The sequence below is a fragment of the Chelonoidis abingdonii genome, chromosome 1 (genome assembly GCF_003597395.2).
Source record: "Chelonoidis abingdonii isolate Lonesome George chromosome 1, CheloAbing_2.0, whole genome shotgun sequence".
Taxonomy (NCBI): Eukaryota; Metazoa; Chordata; order Testudines; family Testudinidae; genus Chelonoidis; species Chelonoidis abingdonii.
In genome coordinates, this window is record NC_133769.1 from 325174557 (window position 1) to 325196998 (window position 22442).

The window sequence follows — 22442 nt, forward strand, 5'->3', positions numbered from 1 at the left end:
AAGTTTAAAGAATACAATATTCTTACTGTCTTTGGCACCTCTGAAAGTGGTTTGTAAAGGCAAACTTTAATATTATTCTACTCCTGCCTTTAAAGATACAAGATGAAGAATGATATAAATTAAACTAAATAATTACTTGTATTTGTAAGAAAAACTCAGATCTCTTCACAATGCAATTAATTTAGAAGTGGACGCACAAACACATTTTTCACATAAATTCTTTTTTACATTATTTTCAGTGAAACAGATTGAGGATATACATGTGTCAAATTGTGAACTCCATGTTGTGTGGTCAACTCCATTTTGTTTCAGGAGTTCTCCTTTGTATTGCAATTTTCATTTTGGAGTGGAACTTTTATGTTTTATTACCACCTCCTGTATGGATTAGACCATCCATTTTGTAGCAAGGACTTGACACCCATGGAAAGATTATGTCTGAAAAACTATGACAGAGTCATCAAGTCAAAGGGCTATTGACTTTGAATGACTGTCTACACAGAAGCCAAGAAGCAGAAGAGTCTGGAGCTCAGAACTCCCAAGCTGAAGAATATGGCCAAAGGGGGAGACAGGCTATTTTCAAACAGAGGTGCGCTTTTCTGAACAAAGCAGCTGACCACCACCACATGCAAGAGGAAAGCAGGAAGGGCTCCCTAGTGGAAGGATGATTACTCAATACTGATGTCACCTCTTCTGAGAGTCCTTAATTGCGGTAGGGGGTGGGGAGGGCATGCGGGAGGTTTGCAGTCAGGATTTGGTTGTTTCTGTAACTCTGTACTGCTTTTAAGAATAAAGTGTCTGTGGTTAAGAAATTATTTTGCTAAGCTTGTCTTCCTTGCTTGCTTGCTACATTGTCCCTGAAGGGGTTAAAATAAAAACTCAGGGCACCTCAGCATGATGGAAATGCAAGGGAACAAGGGCACAGGAGGGCTGGGACACTTATTTTGGGGTCTAAGGCAGCTGGACTGCAGGGTCCCACTGCCCCAGAAAGGTGTCAAACACAGAGAAACCCAAAGCTAGGAACAGTGACCAATCAGTACCCAGGCCCAGAGGGGCTTACAGGATTCAGGGTTGGGTCCACTCACAATAAATTGTTATCTGTCCAGAGAGGGGGAGTAGGCCAGCTTGTGACATTCTCTTTACTAAATAAAAAAAATACAATTTAACATGTAATTTATGAATATAACAACAGGATAAACTACTATAAATCTGAGTCGCGTGTTATTCTACTATCAAACAGCAACACATATATGCCATAATATGAAGAGGGCAGAGGATTTTCAAAAAGCATCTAAGCAACAGAGACACACACATCCCAGTGGAAGTCAATGGAACTTGTGTTCCTATATCACCTAGGCACTTTGGAAAATCCCACCCAAGGTCTTTAACAGGGAATTATTAAAGTGTATCACATAACTATTGATCAATGTGAACTAACACTTTTGGGGGGGGGGATGGGGGAGGAGGTAGTTTAATCTAAAAAGAAAATTATCACTCAAGTGAATAGTGAAAAGAAAAAAAAAACAACAAAGACAGAGGCTCATAGTGTTTCAGAAACTGCAGCATGTAAAGCAGCCAGAAACCTGTGTACCTTAAACCAAAAAATAATTCAACTTAAAGGTCTTCATCTTCAGAGGCACTGTGCAGCCATGACTCCCAATAAACTCAAAGGCAGCTGGGGATGCTCGGCACCTCTCAGGTTTAGGACCTGATTCAGAAGCTAATCCCAACAGAATTTTTCTCCAAACTAACCATAGTTTTGTAGGAATAAGGACTTTCAGAATGTGTGATACATCTGGTGAACTTTGTTCATTTTAAAAGTGAGATACAAATAAATCAGTCTAGAGCTAGGCATTTTTAATGCACAATAGGTACTGTAAAGGCTTCTTCACACAACTATGTCAGAACATATTTATCCTGACAAGCAATACATCTGTCTTTCCAGCTAACTGCAGGTAATTCCAGTAACCCTTTTCTGAGCAGTCTGTATTACCTAGCATAGATTCTATTACATGTTAATCTTCCATTAAACAATATATTTATTAAAAATAATACAAGCAAAGGATTATTTGAACCTAAACAGAGAATTTTTACTTATTACTGCATTTCATTTGTGCATTTATTTTTGAAAATAAAAAATCAAATATTTTTAGAAATTCCTGAAACCATAGCCTTTAATAAACTTGTTTTTCTTAAAATTTGAGGGAGGTAATATACACTAAAGAAATAAAAAAAGAAAATACTGAAAACTTTTATTCTTTGGGTTATAAGATCATCTGGTTATTTAACTTGGATCAGGTTTTACTTATTGAAGGTAGAAGGCCATGTGACTGATCAACAGCTCTGATAAGATAGCTACTTCCCATATACATATAGCAAGCCTACAAGTAAGCAAGTACTATACAAATAGTAAACACCAAATTATTAACTTGTAGTATATAGACCTATGCAACTGTCAACATGAGGCATAAAAGCCAAATTTCCCCCTCACTATCCACATAGATTAGATTTAAAAAAACAAACAGAAAAAATGAAGGACAGACCACAAAAGGTTAGGAAGAAGGTTAAACAAGCAGCACTAAGATAACCCTTAAGTCTACTTCTTTAAAAAGCATTTTGTTTGCCGTAGGTGTTTTCATTACTCCAGAAGTAGTCCTTTAAAATTTTGAGAGGAATGACTATTTCTGATGTTTAATGAAATACTCCAGAGTTTATCAGCTCTATAAAAATGTAATTCAGACAAATTTTCTGACATATTAGCATGATAACACTTTTGTGGATGAAGAGTATGCACATTTTTATGTGGAATCTACACTCAAAGAACATCAGGAGCAAACTGATGGAAAAGATTTTATTGTCTTAGGACTTCTGAACATGGACTTTTAAAAATGAACTATAAATATCTATGTCTACTAACTACACCTCTACCCCATTATAATGCTACCCGATATAACATGAATTCGGATATAACGCAGTAAAGCAGCGCTCTGGGGGGGGCAGGGATGCGCACTCCAGCGAATCAAATCAAGTTCTATATAACACGGTTTCACCTATAATGCGGTAAGATTTTTAGGTTCCCAAGGACAGTGTTATATCGAGGTAGAGATGTACTATACATTTACTGTATTTGAAATTAATTAAAATTATTATTTAACTTTAATAAGAGCATGGTTTTCCATGTTTTTGTTTCAAATTCCTATGTTTCTCTCTAATTTCTAACTAGCACCTTTATACAGCTATAATTGTCATTCTATACTGTTGAGGAAAACACAGTAGCAAACATTCATTTAAAAGCCTTCTTCAAAATGAAAAGATATTTTGTTATATACAGAAATCTACCACATGTCCCATCAAAGGACATACATTCAGTATATACTCTAAATTAAAATTTCAGTATATTTTTCAATCATTATCCTCTAGGTGAAACACTGTACAAATAAAGAATCAAACAAGTAAAACATATTATTGGGCCAAATTATTTTTTTGCATGCTAGCCCCAAGACAGATTTATCCTTTGCTGGGGAGCAAATCCATGGTGAGAATCTGGTAACTGGCTCCCTGGGACTCCCCTCCCACCACCACGAGGAAACTTAGTGCTTGTCTACACTGGCACTTTACAGCGCTGCAACCTTCTCACTCAGAGCTGTGAAAAAACACCCCCCTGAGTGCAGCAAGTTTCAGCGCCGTAAAGCACCAGTGTAGACAGTATAGATACAGCGCTGGTAGCTACGCCCCTTGTGGAGGTGGTTTTTTTAAGAGCGCTGGGACGCGCTCCCAGCACTCTGCCACGACCACACAAGCCACGTTAAAGTGCTGCCGCGACAGTGCTTTAGCGTTGCCAGTGTAGACTAGCCCTTAGTGCAATACATTACTTAAGATGGGACATAGCCCACTGTCTATCTAATGGATTTTTTTTCACAGCACTACCATCTTGGCCAAAAAATGTGTTTTAGCACCAGTAATAAGAGATAGTGACAGTACAGCAAGGGGAAACTTTAGGACACAAACAAGCAAGGTAAAAAAGTAGCCATAGCAGCAACTCTCTCATCTTTTTCATCTTCACCTTCAGGCTGATTCTCCAATGGAAATGGACAGCCTCTTTGATGTTCCAAACACAGCCCAAGGATAAGGGGATGCCATCTTCATCATAGGCCTAGTGGAAGATCAAGTGATCTGTCTACATAGTCCTTAAGCACCAAAAGCAGTAATACCAATGAATGGAAGAAGAAAACAAATTTGACAATAATGTCCATCAGATCTGCCTAGATTTAGAATCTAAAGCTTTCCTTAGAATCATGGACCCACTCTTTCTGAACAAATTATATTGAAAAGAAATAGCAAAGGCTTAAAATTATGAATAATAAGCAGGAGGCATATGAATGTGTGAATGCAAAATTAAAATGTGCACAAGCAAAAAAGGTGAAAATTTTAGTCACAGAAAAAAATCAAATTGAGAACAGCTGCCATTTATTCAGATTCTTATTTATAAAACTGTGACATTCACATCAATTTAGCAATTTTGGAACAGGGTTAAATAAAACAGAAAAGAAAATGGTTTGAATTAAAGCAAGTTTACTATGAAGTAGCTAATAAAATGTGGAAAATATCAGTTTATTTAACAAATTTTTTTCCTTTAGCAGAAAATGTAGCTATAAAATGTTTAGAGAATAATAAGTCTTGGGTCAGGAAATTTTGGTTCTACTTTTGGCTCTTTCAAAGTGTTCCTGTGTGTGCTTGGACAAGTCACTTAAGCTTTCTATGTCTCAGGCCACGTCTACACTACGGGATAATATCGAATTAGCTAAAATCAGTTTTATAAAACTGATATTACAAAGTCGATTGTGCGCGTCCACACTAGGCACATTAATTCGATGGTGTGCGTCCATGGTCCAAGGCTAGCGTCGATTTCTGGAGCGGTGCACTGTGGGTAGCTGTTCCGTAGCTATCCATTAGTTCTCAGTCTCCCCCCCTTGAATTCCGGGTTGAGACCCAGTGCCTGATGGGGCAAAATCATCTGTCGCGGGGTTCTGGGTACAGCCTCACCCCTCCTTCTTGTGAAAGCAGCAGACACCATTTCGCGCCTTTTCCTGGGTGAACTGAGCAAATGCCATAGCACAGCAATCATGGACCCTGCTGAGATCAGTAACACGCAATCGTGGACGTTGTAAACACCTCGCGCATTCTCCGTGCTGTCTATGGTGAACCATGAACTGCAAGGCAGGAGAGCAGGAGGCAGCTACGGAGGCGCAGCGACGAGAGCGATGACGACATGGAACACTGAATCTCCCTAACAGCGGGCCCCTGCATTTTGGAGCTACTGCTGGAATGGGCAGGTTCTACCCATTGAACGCCAATTTGGGCGCGGGAAACAACACAGACTGGTAGGACCGCATAGTTTTGCAGGTGTGGAGGTGATGATCGCGAGGGGCGCAGCATGAAAAACCACTTCTTTTGGCAGGACCCGCCCGTCCATGCGTAAAAAGAGGCCCCAACCTGTATCTTTCTTTGGGGAAATAAAAAAAAAAACAAAATAACAACGAAAAAGAAAAAAAAAAAAAATTTCTAACACTGTTTCTTTGGAAATAAGCGTAAAAAGATTCTAAGAAACTGTTGTGACTTGGCTTTCCCCTGCCCGTGAAACGCCATAGTACTAAGATGAGAGCAGCCCTCACAGTGAAGGAAGCGATGGCAATAGCCCTCTGGAAGCTTGCAACTCCAGACAGCTACCGGTCAGTCGGAATCAATTTGGAGTGGAAAATCTACTGTGGGGCTGCTGTGTATGCAATAGCCAAAGCAATCGTTAGCTGCTGCTACGAAAGGTTGTGACTGGAAACGTGCAGTCATAGTGGAGGCTTTGCTGCAATGGATTCCCTAACTGTGGGGGGCCATAGATGGAAACCATATCCTATCTTGGCCCCGGAGCACCAGGCATCCAGTACATAAACCCAAGGGTACTTTTCAATGGCTGCAAGCATTGGTGGATCAGAGGACGTTTCACCAACATCCACGTGGATGGCCAGGAAGGGTTCATGACGCTGCATCTTCAGAAGCACAACCTGTTTAAACGGCTGCAGCAAGGGAATTTTCCAGACCAGAAATAAACAGCTGGCATGTTGAGATGCTGTCGTTATCCTGGTGACCCAGCCTACCCCTTGATGCCATGGCTCTGAGCATACACGCAGCCTGGACAGTGGTCAGGAGCTGTTAACTACAGCTGAGCAAGTGCAGGATGGTGTAGAATGTGCATTTGGCCGTTTAAAAGGCGCGCTGACAAACATTACTTACTCACTCAGACTCAGCCAACCAATGTCCGTTTGTTATTGCTGCTTGCTGTGTGCTCCACAATCTCTGTGAGAGTAAGGGAGACCTTTATGCGGGGTGGGAGGCTGAGGCAAATCACCTGCTGCTGACCACGAGCAGCCAGACACCAGGGGATTAGAAGAGGACACAGAGGCGTGCACATCAGAGAAGCCTTGAAACGAGTTCACACGGGCCAAGGTACGGTTGATCTGCTGTGTTGTTTCCCTTGAGAACTCTCCCCCTCGATTGACTCATTCCCTGTAACAACCCACCTTCCCTTTACTTACAGCTGTGAAGGAAATAAAGTCGTATCGTTTAAAATCAGTTATTCTTAATAAAATCATTCAGTAATGTGTTAAAAATCATTATTTTATTAAAGGCATTCCTGTAAGCAACCCACCCTCCCCTTTGATGTATTCTTTATTAAAGAAGTATATAAAAGGGCAGAGAATTATCTAGTATCTGCATGCTGTGTGTTGGGGAGGATTGGAGAAAGGAAAAGGCCATTAAGCACATTTCAACGTAATGACAGCCTTTTGGTTGGACGTCCACGGGGGTGAGTGGCGGGTGCAGAAAGCCTCCCAGCGTTCTAACGACGTCTGGTGAGGAAGATATGGAATTGTGAGTACTGAGGGTGGTTAAGCATGGGCTGCAGTGGCACTCTGTAACCCGCTGCTCTTCCTGAAGATCCACCAATGTCTCGAGATACAGTTTGATTCACTCGCAGCAGCTCCAGCGCTTGCTTCACGCGCACCGTCTAGCTCACTGATTCCTGCCTACCCTCTGATCTCCTGCCATCGACCTCTCAACCGAGCGTTCTCTATCCTCCCTGTTCACTGTGGCACATATCTGTCATCTTGCTCAGCACATACTGTGCCACTCATTCTGATGAGCTCTTGTCATGTGGGTAACTGTCATGATGTCTTGAGAACATTCATCTCGAGTTCTCTCGTTCTCCTCGCCCTTATCTGAGCTAGCCGTGGGAGGGGTAGGGAGGACCGGATCCAACTGTGCAGCTGCTGGGAGGAAAAGAGGAAGAGAAGAGTCTGTAAAGATACTTTGATCGAATAATGTTGTCACTCTTTCACATGTGAATAGACAATCCACCTTACATAGCACGTTGATTTCACTACAAGTCGCATTTTGCATGTGTTAATACTGATGACCTGTGGCTCGGTGGTTGCAGATCTCAAGCACGCCAGGCCCAGCATCATATCGCGCTCCATGCGGCCACGGTAAGGCTTTCTGTGTATGATTCTCCCAGCTTCATATACATCAGTGACCTATGATGCTTGTTCCTGTTAGCGGACAACCGACAGACCCCAACCCCTCTTCCCTCCCCCCCGCATGGCGCTACATGTAAGATCACTCGGTATCATGCCCCTCCTTCCTCCTGCTCCCCCCACGACCGCATGGTGGCTGTAGCTGGGAAGTTCCTGTCGCAACCAGAAAAGCTCAGCCTATCTTCCTCCCCTCCCCCCGCTTTGCACGTGCAAGAAGGATAAGCGAAGCCCGCGAGGAAAATCGCCAGTATGCACCCCCAATTCAAATCAAATTCCTGGATACTTTCAATTCCCGGATTACAATGAATGTATATAGCTCTCCTGGAATAACAGCGCAAGATGCAGACGTATGTTTCTCTGAATGCCAGCCAATCACTAGGACTACGCAGCTGTGTCTTTGTGAACAATGATCCGAATTACTTGCGGGGTTGGATCATGCATGGCGTGGGAAAGTGGCCTACAACCGGGGGGACCGGATAGGCCGCCTTTCCCAGAAATCTTCGCAAAAGGCCTTTTGAGTACCTCCAAGACGATTCATACGTAATTTCTTTGGAGGATTTTCGCTCCATCCCCAGACCATTTTAACGGAACTTTTCCTGTAACTTTACTGGCTCGAATGCATCACAAAGACCCTGCTGGCAAAGTCAATCCATTATAAAACGTCTTGTTTCTATAACCATGTTTGATATTTAACAAAGGTTACACTCACGTAGGGTACGCTTCCATGGCTTCACTGATGGGAGCGTATGGCTTCGGGGCTGGGAGGTAACTTTCTGGGGTCATCAAAAGCTCTGGCTGTTTGGGGGTAAATGAGTGCTGTGTGCTCTCAGCAAGCTCTTCTCCCCTCGTTCCTCTCTCCTCTCATCTCCCTCCGCAAATCCTCAACATGTTGAAGTGATTACAACCCGACTTAGATCCACGGCCTCAGGGTGGGTACTGGATTGCCAGACCCCCATAAAATGCATGCAGTACACGCATAGAAGCGGCATGTTTGCGGCCTGATCCAGACCTTCCGTTTGCTTGTCTAGGTTTCTGGTATGACTGTCTGAGCTCATTAACTTGTTACTCCTGCACTGCAACTGAGCCCTGCTGTGCCTTTTCCATCCTATAGACTTTTGAAATTCTTTCAAAATATTTTTCATTCGTGCTTGGACGCAGAGGTTCTCGTTGAGCACTGAATCCTCTCCTCATATAACGCGATCAGATTCGTAGTCACCTCTTGTGCGTCCATGCTGGTGTGTCTTTTTCGATTCTCATGACAGACTGCATGTTACCTGGCTGATGACTCTGCGTAGGTCACCTGTGCTATCCACGAGCCCACGCTGGCCAAACAGCGAATTGATTCAAATGTCGCTGGGCTTGCTTTTCCTGGTCCAGATTGCCTCTGAGTTCTGATTGCTGTCCAGAGCGGTCAGTGGTGCACTGTGGGATACCTCCCGGAGGCCAATAACGTCGATTTCCATCCACACTAACATTATTCCGAATTAGTAATATCGATTTTAGGGTTACTCCTCTCGTTTTGCAGGAGTACAGAAATCGATTTAAAGAGCCCTTTAAATCGATTTACAGAGCACTGTAGTGTGGACGGGTGCAGCGTTAAATCGATTTAACGCTATTTAAATCGATTTAACGGCGTAGTGTAGACCAGGCCTCAGTTTCCCAAATATAAAATGGGGATACATTGAAGCACATGAATTACTTCCCTAACTTACCAGTTTTGGAGGGGAAAAGGAGAAGAAAAGGGAGAAGGAGACTGAGGATGGATTGATTTAAATCAAAGCAATGATTTTAAATCAGCAAACAGAACTACTTGATTTAAATAATTGATTTTAATTATGCTTTTAATTTGTACTTTTTAAGTATTTTCTAAAAGAAAGGCTCATTCTCATTGGTTGGTAACCATTAAAAGTTGATTTGCAACTAAACATAATATTTTACATTTGAGGGAATTCTGCACCAAAAATTTGGCACACAACATTTTAAAATTCTGCAACTTTCATTTGTCAATCAATAAATGCAGAGGCTCCAGCATGGCAGTGAGAAGCACAGGCCACTGGCTGTATGGAGGTGGGAGATTACCCTGCAGCTCCCTTCCCCTGCCCTCCAGGACAAGGACTTGGTGGTGAGGCTGCACCCAGCCCTGATTCAGTGCAAAGGGCCAGGCCTTCCCCACCCTAGAAATACCTCAGGGCCCTGTCTCTCCACGCCAGATGTACCCAGTGTGTGCAAGCAAGATCAGCCGAGTAAGATCCAAATGTGGAGAGGCTTAGTGTGGGGGGATCAAGGTGTGGGGTGAAAGGCTTTTGTGGGGGACAATCTGGATGTGGGCGGCTCAGTGCGGAGTCTGGGTGTGGGGAGGGATCTGGATGCACAGAGGCTCATGGGGGGGTCCAAGTGCAGGGGCAGTGGACGCTGCGGGGAGGGTCCAGGTGAAGGTGGTTAGGGCTCAGCAAGGGGGGTCTAGGTGAGGGGTGATGGAGCTCAGTGCAGGAAGTGTGTAAGTATGAGGGAATGGGGCTTGGCAGGGGGTCTAGGTGCTGGGGAAGTGGTTCTGGTGCAGCTGGTTAGGGCTCAGTAGAGTTAGGGTCCAAGTGCAGGGGGCTCATCAGGGTGGTCCAGGTGCATGGGGAGTGGAGCTTGTCAGGATGGGAGTTCAAGTGTGGGAAGCACAGTGAGGGTGGTCTGGGTGCAGGGGTGAGGGTCTGCATATAGGGGGGGTTCTGGATGTGGGGTCAGGTGCCGGGAGCTCAGTGAGCGAAGCTCTGGATGTGGGGGGATGAGGCTTGGTGGCAGGGTCTGGGTATATGGGAGATCCAGAGGCACAGGGGATGGGGGACCAGCTCCCTGTACAGTGACCCCGTACCCCTGTGGTTGAGGAGTGATGGGAGCAGGAAGCAGAGGAAGGGAATGCAGAGTTGGGTGAGGTTTCAGTGTGGGAGATCTGACCTAGCTCCAGCCACTCTGTGCAGAGGAAGTGCACTCCTCCCCTACACCTAGCCCAGCTGGGACTAGCAGCTGAGTCTGGCACAGGGTCTGAGCCACTAGTCGGGATGCCTCCAGCCCTGGCTGAGGCTATGGAGGGCCAGGTGCAGGTGAGGGGCTTGGTAGGGCAGGTGCAAGAGGGCTCCAGATGTAGGGGATAAGGTTTGGTGGGGTGGGAGTGCAGAGGGCTTGGGGTGGAGTTGTGGGTGCAGGAGATGGTGAGGCTCGGCAGGGGAGTCTGGGTATGGGGGAGTCCCCAGCCTCGTGCCTCTCCCCCGCAGGTGAGTTTCCTCTCTGCTGGCTGCTTTGGGAGGCCAAAATTACATGCCTGCCCACCTGGGGGCAGGGGGTAACCGCTCTTGCAGCTTCCCTTTGCTTTCCTATCAGAAGTCATTCTTCTGAGAGGAAGCAAAGAAATATGAAGGGAATATGAATTCTGTGCCTGTGCAGTGGCGCAGAATTTCCTCAAGAGTAATATTTACACTAAACTTGCTACTTCATTTTTCTAACCCAGAAGATACAGTGTAGCCATACACATTTATTTAGGAAATTATCCATCTTAATTTACATTTATTCAGATTTTTAATTGTTTACATTTTTATTATGTTAGAAAGTGGTGAATGATGCATTTCTTAATTACTAGATTAATTTTACTTGCAATTTGTGTAAAAATCTATTTAGATGGAAATTAGAATTTAATTAAAAGGCACAAACAGTATTTTAATAATTTTTATTAAATAAATTACCTTAAACATAAGCTTATTTTTTCTCAGCAATACATGTTCTGCATTCAAAATTTATTTATAAAACAAAGGAAGTGTTATCTGTAGTTAGTGAATTGAATTGACTGTTTCTGGCCACGATGCCCTTCAAGATTTTAATACTAGTAGATCTCATCCTCCCACACCTAGTTTTCATTCATCGGCTAGAAGAGGAAAACAAGCTTTCCTTCTTTTTTAACTCTCAACTGGTTTCTTAACTTTAAATTAACTAGTGAGAGATGACTCATACCTCCTGATAGTGGGGGGACACAATTTAAATGTTCAGTCGTCCTTGGAACAGCTCGAGTCAGGCCCCACACCAGGTAAGCCTGCTCCCATCACCTCAGAAGGTCATTTAGTCCAATCCCCTACTCAAAGCAGGACCAACACCAACTAAATTATCCCAGCCAAGGCTTTGTCAAGCCAGGCCTTAAAAACTTCTAAAGACAGAGATTCCACCACCTCCCTAGGTAACCCATTCCAGTGCTTCAGCACCCTCCCAGTGAAACAGTGTTTCCTAACATCCAACCTAAACCTCCCCCACTGCAACTTGAGACCTTCTTGTTCTGTCTCTCCAGGAAAACAGTGGCCCCTCCCTGCAGCTCCCAGCAGTTGCTCCTGCCTACCTCTTCCCACGGGGCACAGTTTGCCAGCTCTGGCAGCTGCCATGCAGGGAGGGGGCCCAGATGCACCACATGACCAAGTAGGGCCAGCAAACCCTGGCATAAATCAGGAGTGAGAGGCACATAACCCTGCGTACCTCCTCCACTGTGTGGAGACCTTTGGGAGAAGCAAGTCCTGTCTCCCCTCTGCTTTCTCTGCCTAATGCTATTTGTGGGATTAGATCCTCATTTACAACTACTGTCCATCATCCTGAACTTGATTATGCATTGGTGTATTGCCCCATTGAAGCCAATGGGTCTTCGCATGCACAGCAATTCACCCAACACAGATCACAATGCAGTATCAAGGTTTTAGAAATGACATAACTATTTTTAACCTAGTACAGATTTAGTCAAAGAGGAAGTAGGATTATTCATATCTTAATAAAATGAGAATATTACACTATGTCTTTAAATCAAGACGTATTATTTTTACAGTTTATAGCATCCTTATTAAAAGTAATCAGATTGTGAAACATTTCTCTCCCTCAATGAGAGTGACTAGCTATCAAAAGAAAATTCACATTTCTAACCCAATGTCGAACAAACAATACCATTTCTTTACTTACAGCATTCCCAAAGTCTTTGAATATTATGTATTGTTCTAATTAAAACCTTCCTTTCTCATATTACATTCACATATTTTAGTTCCTGAATACATATTGCATCAGGTCAATTTATTTATTTTAAACGATGACACTTTTAAAATTGTAAACTGGTCTGAACATCAGGAGTGTGTTACTTATATCAGGGCCACCCAGAGGATTCAGGGAGCCTGGGGTCTTCGGCGGCAGGGAGCCCCTGCCCCAAATTGCCGCCGAAGACCTGGCATTTCGACGGCGGGTCCCGGGGCGGAAGGACCCTCCACCGCGGGTCTTTGGGGCACTTCGGCGGCAGGTCCCGGAGCAGAAGGCCCTTCCACCACCAAATTGCCACCGAAGACCCGGAGCGGAAGAAGCTCCAGGGCCCCGGGCCCCGCAAGAGTTTTCCAGGGCCTCCGGAGCAAAGGACCCTGCTCCAGGGGCCCTGAAAAACTCTCATGGGGGCCTGGGGCAAATTGCCCCCCTGGCGGCTCTGACTTATACTGCCTTGAGGGATCACTTCAGGCCTGCTGTTTAACTGAAGCTATTACGGCTTCACTACAAAAATGGTGGTGGGAGTTTACAGTGGGATAATTAACATGTTCGCTATCCAGATATAAAATCTTAGTGGACACAATGCATCTGTAATTTTTACTGAGAGTTAGCTAGGCAAGGTCAACACTATATCCCCATCCATGAATGACCCTGCCTAATTTAACCTGCGGTAAAACTATAGTTCCTTGTCCCCACTGTGTATTTATAGTGGGACAGTTAATGCACATTAAGTTATTTCACAGTAAAAACACACCTCTTCTGGCAGCGAAAACAAAGTCTAGTCATGGAGACAAGGCACAATTATGGAGGCATGCATGGTCCTGGGAGGAGACACTTCCATACCCTTTCCCGCTCCTTCGGTCTTCCCAAACAAATAAGTTAGGGTATGTCTACACTAACCGCCGGATCGGCAAGCAGTGATCGATCCAGCAGGGGTCGATTTATCGCATCTAGTCTAGATGTGATATATTGACCCTGAGCACTCTTCTGTTGATCCTATACTCCACCACTGCAAGAGGCACAGGCACAGTCGAGAGGGAGCAGCAGCAGTCGACTCACCACAATGAAGACATCGCGGTGAGTAGGTCTAAGTACGTCAACTTCAGCTACATTATTCACGTAGCTTAAGTTGCGTAACTTAGATCGATTCCCCCCCAGTGTAGACCAGGCCTTAGTCAAACAGCATTAAAGGCTCCACATACTGTGAGGTTCAAAAACAAGGTCACCATAAGGTTAGTTCAAGAGCCAGATTTTCAATGGAACTCAGTTCCTGTTTAAAGGCCTAAATGAAGTGGTCAGAACAGCTGCCAGTAGTTCCCACTGTTCACTATGGCCACTGGTTGCTGAGCACTGTTGAAAATCTGTCCCACAGAGCATATAACTATAGAAATGGCAAGGTGGAAACTTTAAAACTTACATGTATTTGTTGTATTCTGTGTCTTTACATAATACAAGTCTGTTATTCGCATGTTTCCAAGATCATATGAATATGATAATAAGATGCACTGACTGTGTACTGGTTGTTCCGTCAAAGAAATTGCATAGCACATTACATTACGCACCCTTTCAACTGATTTTAGCAGATCTTTAAAATTAGAAGGAGGATGACTATAAATAGGGCTCTGTGTTTGTCATGGAGGTGTGGAAGTCACAGATTCTGTGACTTTCTGCAACCTCCATGACTTCTGCAGGGGCCTATGTGGCTGACCCAGGGCCACTCAAGCAGCTGGCTCCGGGGCCAGCCATACCGGCCACTGCTGGAGCAGCTCTGCAGCTGCCAGCAGCCCCCGCCAGCAGTCCCCAATCTACCAAAGTAGTTGCTTCCCCGGCGACCTCCAGGAGCAGTGCCCTGGTGGCCGGTGCAGGCGCTGCTAGCAGTGGTCCTCGGGCGGCTGCTGCAGTTGCTGCCCTCCTGCAGCGGCCCCCTGGTTACCTTCCAGATGCGCCCCCACCCCCGAAGAAGCAGCCTCCAATGCGTTCCTCCCTGCCCTAGCAGCGACCCTCCTTAAAATTTAGTCAGGGGTATTTTTAGTATAAGTCATGGACAGGTCACAGGCAGTGAATTTTTGTTTATTGCCCACGACCTGTCCATGACTTTTACTAAAAATACCTGTGACTAAATCGTAGCCTTAACAGTAAGTCAACCAATGTTTTGACAACAACTGCCGTCCTCGGGGTTTGAACAGTATGTCAAACACATTCACTTCTGCATATACCACGTGATTGACTTCAGGTGACACCACGACATCACTCCTCTCTAAGTGAGGTAAAAGTACTCATGGCTTTTAACAGTTTACTGTCTCTAAGGTGCCACAAGTACTCCTGTTCTTTCTGCGGATACAGACTAACACGGCTGCTACTCTGAAACAGTTTACTAATTCATCATTTATTAATTGTCGTCAAAATAAGACAATACACCATTCATTTTTTATAAGACACCATCCAGACAAAGGCTACATCAAGGGCTGCTATACAGAATCAGCCCTATCAGCTCATATCTGGTCATACTGAACCAACAGCTCTTACAACATGAATTCCTCCATCCATATTAATAGATGTTAACTGTAAAGTTTAATTAGAATCTCTAGGGCCTGTCTACACTACATAAAGAACTATATGTTAGCACCATTCTCAGCATGGATAGGAGAGTCCTTGTACACTACATTCTTTATTACCAGGCACTCAAACACTACTAGACTAAATATTCAGATCATTGCTGCCAGTCAGGATTTGTAATATATATGGTGAATTTAGTACAGGGTTTTCCTGTCATCATTATTAGTTGGTCATTGATATGAAAAACAGATTTACTCTCAAATTAAGCATATATACACAGAAAAGAAACTCTGCAACTTGAAGTTTTGAAATTTTCAGAATGCGAATCTACAGTGCTTCTTAAGTGATATCATTCTTGTGTTCAGCAATCCTACCAATTTGATCAATCATCTGCTAATGCCAGTGGAAGATTTGTGGGTTGACTAGTATCTTCTATAGGAGTATAACACATTATTAAAGAAGGGCATGCAGCATTTTTATCCATTTAGTGCTCATTCCAACTCCAAAAAAATCAAAATAAATAAATCAAACAAATTTGAACCATAAAAAACCTCACCCCAAGCAGAGTCTTTACTCTGAGAAGGAAGAAGAGTGAGAAACTCAATGAAGTCTACTAAGAATTCCTCTATTGCTACTGATTTAACATCGGAGGTGCTCAGATGTTATCGTGATGGAGAGCGGTATAAAAACCCTAAGACAGACAGACAAACAAGTCAATATAAAAACTCTTTCTGACTTTCATTATATTGGATATGGTCCTTAATTCCCAGTGAAACCAATGGGAGTTTTGCATGCAAAAAGGCTGCAGAATTAAGCCCACAGGGTTTGTTTTCAACTGTTTAAAATAAGATATCATTGGGGGCCACATACTCTCCAATATTACAATGTGCAATTCCTATTGACAATGCACAAGGACAGCATATGAGCCTTTAGTTTGTTACAACTCAATCTACTGGTCTTTGTTCCGAATTAAAGAATGTACTTGCAGGTATAAATTCTACAAAACCTTTTGGTACTACTGAGGGGTGGACAATCAAGTCAATAAAAAATATGTACACATCTTGCAAAGTTAAATTCCTAGCCTTTACAGAAAAAAATGTTCCAAAAGTTTGAATTTCAAGGAACTAAAAATCAGTTGATTAAAAAAATATCTTAAATATATTTTAATCTTTTGACAAGGTTCATTACTGGGGCCCTACCAAATTCACCGTTCATTTTGGTCAATTTCACAGTCATAGGATTTTTAAATGGTAAATGTAATGATTTCAGCTATTTAAATCTGAAATTTCACAGTGTTGTAATTGTAGGGTTCCTGACCCAAAAAGGAGTTATGGTGGGGTCTCAAGGTTATTGTAGGGGCGGTTGCGGTGGTGCTACCCTTACTTCTGCACTGCTGCTGGTGGTGGCGCTGCCTTCAGAGCTGGACAGCTGGTGAGCAGTGAGCCTACCAAATTCATGGCCATGAAAAAAGTGTCATGGACTGTGAAATATGGTCTCCCCCGATGAAATTTGGTCTTTTGTGTGCTTTTACCCTATACTACACAGATTTCATGGGGGAGACCAGCGTTTCTTAAATTGGGGGTCCTGACCCAAAAATGAGTTGCAAGAGGAGTCACAAGGTTATTTTACGGAGGTTGTGCTATTGTTATCCTTACTTCTTTGCTGCCTGCAGAGCTGGTGGCTGTAGAGTGGCAGTTCACCACCACCAGCAGCAGCACAGAAGTAAGGGTAGAATCATAGAATCAGAATATCAGGGCTGGAAGGGACCTCAGGAGGTCTTCTAGTCCAACCCCCTGCTCAAAGTAGGACCAATCCCAACTAAATCATTCCAGCCAGGGCTTTGTCAAGCCTAACTTTAAAAACCTCTAAGGAAGGAGATTCCACCAACCTCCCTAGGTAACCCATTCCAGTGCTTCACCACCCTCTTAGTGAAAATTTTTTTCCTAATATCCAACCTAAACCTCCCTCACTGCAACTTGAGACCATTACTCCTTGTTCTGTAATCTGGTACCACTGAGAACAGTCTAGATCCATCCTCTTTCGAACCCCCTTTCAGGGTAGTTGAAAGAAAATATCAAATCCCCCCTCATTCTTCTCTTCTGCGAAGATTAAACAATCCCAGTTCCCTCAGACTCTCCTCATAAGTCATGTGTTCCAGCCCCCTAATCATTTTTGTTGCTCTCCGCTGGACTTTTTCCAATTTTCCACATCCTTCTTGTAGTATGGGGCCCAAAACTGGACACAGTACTCCAGATGAGGCCTCACCAACGTCGAATAGAGGGGAATGATCACGTCCTCAATCTGCTGGCAATGCCTCAACTTATATAGCCCAAAATGCTGTTAGCCTTCTTGGCAACAAGGGCACACTGTTGACTCATATCCAGCTTCTCGTCCACTGCAACCCCTAGGTCCTTTTCTGCAGAACTACTTCCAAGCCATTCGGTCCCTAGTCTGTGAATGGGATTCTTTCATCCTAAATGCAGGACTCTGTACTTGTCCTTGCTGAACCTCATCAGGTTTCTTTTGGCCCAATCCTCTAATTTGTCTAGGTCCCTCTGTACCCTATCCCTATCTTCCAGCGTATCTACCACTCCTCCCAGTTTAGTGTCATCTGCAAACTTGCTGAGAGTGCAGTCCACGCCATCTTCCAGATCATTAATGAAACAGTACTGCAACCTCCCCTACAATAACCGTGCGACCCCCCCAACAACTCCTTTTTGGGTCAGGACCCTTACAATCACAACACTGTGAAATTTCAGATTTAAATAGCAGAAATCATAAAATTTACAATTTTTAAAATCCTATGACCGCAAAATTGATGAAAATGGACTGTGAATTTGGTAGGGCCCTATGTATAGTATAGGATAAAAGCACACAATAAGACTAAATTTCACAGGGGGAGACCAGATTCCACGGTCTATGATGCATTTTTCATGGCTGTGAATTTGGTAGGGCTCTATTCATTACTTTTACTTGCGGTAAGCAATTTTCTCCTCTTCTCTCCTCCTTTCTCTCCGACCCTCCCCCAGCTTTATCCTGCAGCCAGGAAGCACATATAGTAAACCTATGTTTCCCAAAGTGTAGGCTGCTCCTGCCTGTGTGTGTGTGAAGAACTACTTTTGGGGAAGGGGGAAAGAAGGCAGGCATGCAGATATATCAGTTTCAGTTTTTATTTATAAGTAGTCTCTAGTTCTTATGATTGTGACTAAAATGTGAAATGAGTCTAACCGGTACAGACATCTGTCTGAGTCTGCACAGTCAGAAACAAGAGAAGTGATGTTTGAAGTGCCTCATTTATCTTAAGGGGTGATAACTTAGATGCTTTTAAACGTCATCATTGTTAATTATTTCATTCCTCAAAGCACATAAAGAAAGAAGGAAGGAAAGGAAGGTTTTATTACGAATATCTACACGTCCCAAACCTTCGGGTGCAGGGAGGAGTGAAGGACTTGCAAGGGAGGAAGGGAAAGAGAAGATGCGGAATATGCTTACATAAAAAATATAACAACACATGGTGAGGTTGGAACAAGGAGACACTATTGATTTTACCTTCCTGAAGGGGGCGTTCAGCCTTCAAAAGGCTGGGAAACACTTCAGTACATCAGACAGCAGAATATCTGAATCACCAGTATAATTCCATTTCCATTCTACTCTATATATTTACATCAGTGACAATCTTCTTAGCATATGTGCAACATGCATGACCAGGATTCATCAGTGACAATGAGAGGAGTCTAGAAGGCTTTTAAAATTTTTCTTACAGTAGATTATTTCTAAAAATTTATCAACTGAGAATTCTACATATAGAGTGATGAAGTTCAAGATGAAGGAACAGACCCTATTTCTCCACCCCACTCCACCTACAGCTTGGAGCCAGCAATTTGCATTACCTTTCAGTCACCGTGCACTGGAACATTGCTGCAGTGCATTTCATAAGCGTTGTGGCAGCATTCCAGAGGCACAAAGCATTTTAGAGAATTCAGGTCTGAGATAGCACAAACCGTGTGAGGACAAATGCTGGTGTGAGTGATTTTGAGGAAGGAGAAATAATACAGTGGCAAGCAGAAAGTGCAGTCTTTCGTCCAGGATCACCCTGGATGGAGTGAGGGGAGGGTATAAAAGGAAAAGGAGCAAAGCTAAATGGACACAAGAGAATAAGATCAGATCAGAAGGAAGAGAATGCTAGTGGGTATGGTTACATCCAAACGAAAAAAGTTGGTAGACAGGGAAGAACGAAGAAGAGGTACAATGGGGAAAGAGAAAGAGAGAAAACCAAAAAGAGGAAATCAGGAGAATGCAACAAAGGCAAGAAGAAAACAGGGTAGATACTGAGACAAAAGAAAAGGAATGATCAGAAAGACTACAGTTTGATAGTCACACAGGCAGCATTGCCTCAGGAAGAACCGGTTCAGGCACTGGGAAGTGGTGGAGCTATAGGGCATGCCTGAGTCACCTGACTAAAGCTATTGTAGGAAATGTATTTTTTAAGAGCAAAAATAAAAGGGGGAAAAAAGAAGGAAGGAGGCCTTATTCCTTTCGTGTTCAAATGCTTCGTAACTGATTTTACTTTTCAAAAGTATTAAAGCAGGAAGCTTCCTAACATTCCTATAACTTGATTTTAAGATTCTAAACTCTGAGCAAATTTAACTTTTCTCTGGCATCTGGTCGTCCTTTCTCTTAGCCGTACTACTATTATGATTGTTCAGCTCACCATATACGCAGGGCTTTGCCTCTAGCAGCCTCTAAGGAAAACGCCCCATGATTTTAAAAATAAAAATCTCAACAGTTGCTCTTTAAGTGTCTGCATTACAGCACCATTCCCCAAAGAGGATTTGGGAATTTAAAACAAGCTAATTTTTTCAGCTGAAAATAAGGTACATACATTTTCTGAAACAAGTTTTGTTCCTTGGAATAAGGATTGTATTTGCTTTGATTATTTCACTGAGATACACCTCCAGTTTCTACAGGAATGAACATAAATATTGATTTTTTTTTCTAACCATTTTAAATCCTCTGGTAAAAACATCTCATAATTGGTGCAAATACTGCTCTGCAACAGATGCTTCAATGTTTTTCCTCCTAATATCTTGCTTAATTTAGACACTATTTATAGATTTTTTAAAGTATATATTTATTCTGACTGAAATATACAGATCCAGCTTGTTCATAAATTTTAACAACCAGAGGTTAAACTGAATCATTTACTACAAACATCTTCAGGCTCCAATGCAGGACAGGAATTCAAAGCATGCATTTGAGTATTTAATGGTGTTAATTTCTGTCTATATAAAAGCCACCAGCTTCACTGAACAAGTCCATGCTTCTCCCACATCCCCACAAAAAGAAAGAGAGACACTGAAATAATGAAAAGGGCAAGTTGGATATCTCAATATCAAAATAAATAGTTAATTAGCTGAGCTCTTTGTAAATCTGATAGAGTAAATACAGAATTGTAAGCATTGTAATACATGGAAATTATTTTTTAATGGTAACCATTAACATACCAAGCAAACAATATGAAAACAAAAACCCCAAGAATGCTGTCTTTTTAGTCACAGTTTAGACTGGTGTGCGTCATGCTGTTGTACTACAAAAAACAGCCATATTTCTTCCGTCTTATAAAACTTAGACAACATCTGTAGATAGGTTTTATCCTGAACATAGTCCATCTAATAATTGTTTTTAATAATCACTGAATTCCTCAAATATCATCACAAAGTTTAAAGAGGTACTGCACCAATCTACTAGTAAACATAGCATGTCCTACCTGGAAAAATAGAAGGTCTTTTCTTAGGGCGCCTTGGGTGTATAGGTTCTAAATTCTTAATATTTCTTTGAAACTTTCCTTTAATGTCATTTCCTAGAAGAAGGTCTGGTGGTAGGCTGCTCCGTCTTGTTGATTTATAATCAGTCTGATACGAATTCAGTTTACTCTTAGTCCTAGAGTACAAATTGGTGTCATCAATTGCCATTATAGCAGACTTATTTGTAAAGCTACCCAAGCATAAGACCAAAAAGTAAAAATCTGCACACTCAAAGGCTTATTTAACTGGTGGTTAAACTCCTAAGCAATATCTGATGTTCTCATGCCTAACTCTGCACTTGTTTGGTAAGTTTAGCAAGTTGATAGGCGTGAGCTAAAACAGGTGTAGAATTACTATGTAGCCCCTCCTTTCAATACTTAAACAACACGAGGGAGGAGACATACTGAAATCATTAGATTAAAAGGTTTTGGATCTCTAGAAAGATTCAACAAATCTGAACTCACAAGCTCTTGCCGCATAAAAGGGAAAATTTGCTTAACTGTCACTGTATAGGGTATTGTACTTCATGTTTCATCAACGGTACTTCACAGTTCAATTCATTGATGTTTTACCGGCATGACAAACTAAACAAGTTATTGCTCAACTGTTAAACAAACAACAACAACAACAAAAGGCACAGACCCTCCAGGTATCTGTCAGGGGACGGAAGGTACAATTTGAGCAGTGTGTTTGGGTTTTTAGCTGGGGCCTGTATCCATCTGTCTCAGAATGTGTGCTACTGTCTGATCAAAAGTAGAGGACATTTTGAGAGTAATGCCCCGAGATTTTTATGCTCAATTTATGTACTAGTTTGGTTTCTACTTTCAGAACCACTGTGGCTTGTTTTCTCAACATAGTGTTTCTGAGATAGTATATCTGTAATTATTTAGGCTTCTTAATATATATGCACACACATGCCTGCACACTCTCTCTCAGCACCCCTGCCCCAAAGACAATTTTAATAAACAGCAGACATAGCAGAGACATTGGGAAGAAGCAGTAATAACATTATTCCTCAACTGTAGCCAGGGTTAAAATGTGGCAGCCTAAACAGTCAGCAGTTAACTATTTTGATATATTCAGTACATATAGAACATATTTACAGACAGACAGAGAGGTCTGCACAATTTCCATATAACAAAAAAAATAGGGATACACTGCCAGTGTAACCACGTGATGTTTGCACAAACCTTTCGACAAAATCTTTTTGCTGTCTTTGGATTCTAGAAAGGACAATGTAGCAGGGTGGTTACCCCGCTCCTGCCCAGAAGAGCTTAACACAGCCCTGGAAGAGGGCTGTGGCAGGGGAAAAGCTGGGCTGATTGGGGGAAGCAGCCACAGGTGGGGCCACACCACACTCAGACCACAGCTGCCCTATAAGAGGGCTGAGGGCCAGAGACAGAGAGACATTCCCTCTAACTCAGGGATTGGGAACCTTTGGCACGTGGCTCTCCAGGGTAAG

At 42.9% G+C, this 22442-nt stretch overlaps 1 protein-coding gene across 1 annotated transcript in view; it reads right to left on the reverse strand.

Moving 5' to 3' along the window:
* The window catches only part of FRY (FRY microtubule binding protein), a 343127-nt gene extending 321964 nt beyond the window's left edge, over nucleotides 1-21163 (reverse strand). The window contains exon 1 of the mRNA XM_075061648.1: nucleotides 20944-21163. Coding sequence (XP_074917749.1) covers nucleotides 20944-21148 — 205 coding nt within the window. The 5' untranslated portion in view covers nucleotides 21149-21163. The remainder of the gene's footprint in view (nucleotides 1-20943) is intronic.
* Nucleotides 21164-22442: the final 1279 nt, after the last annotated feature.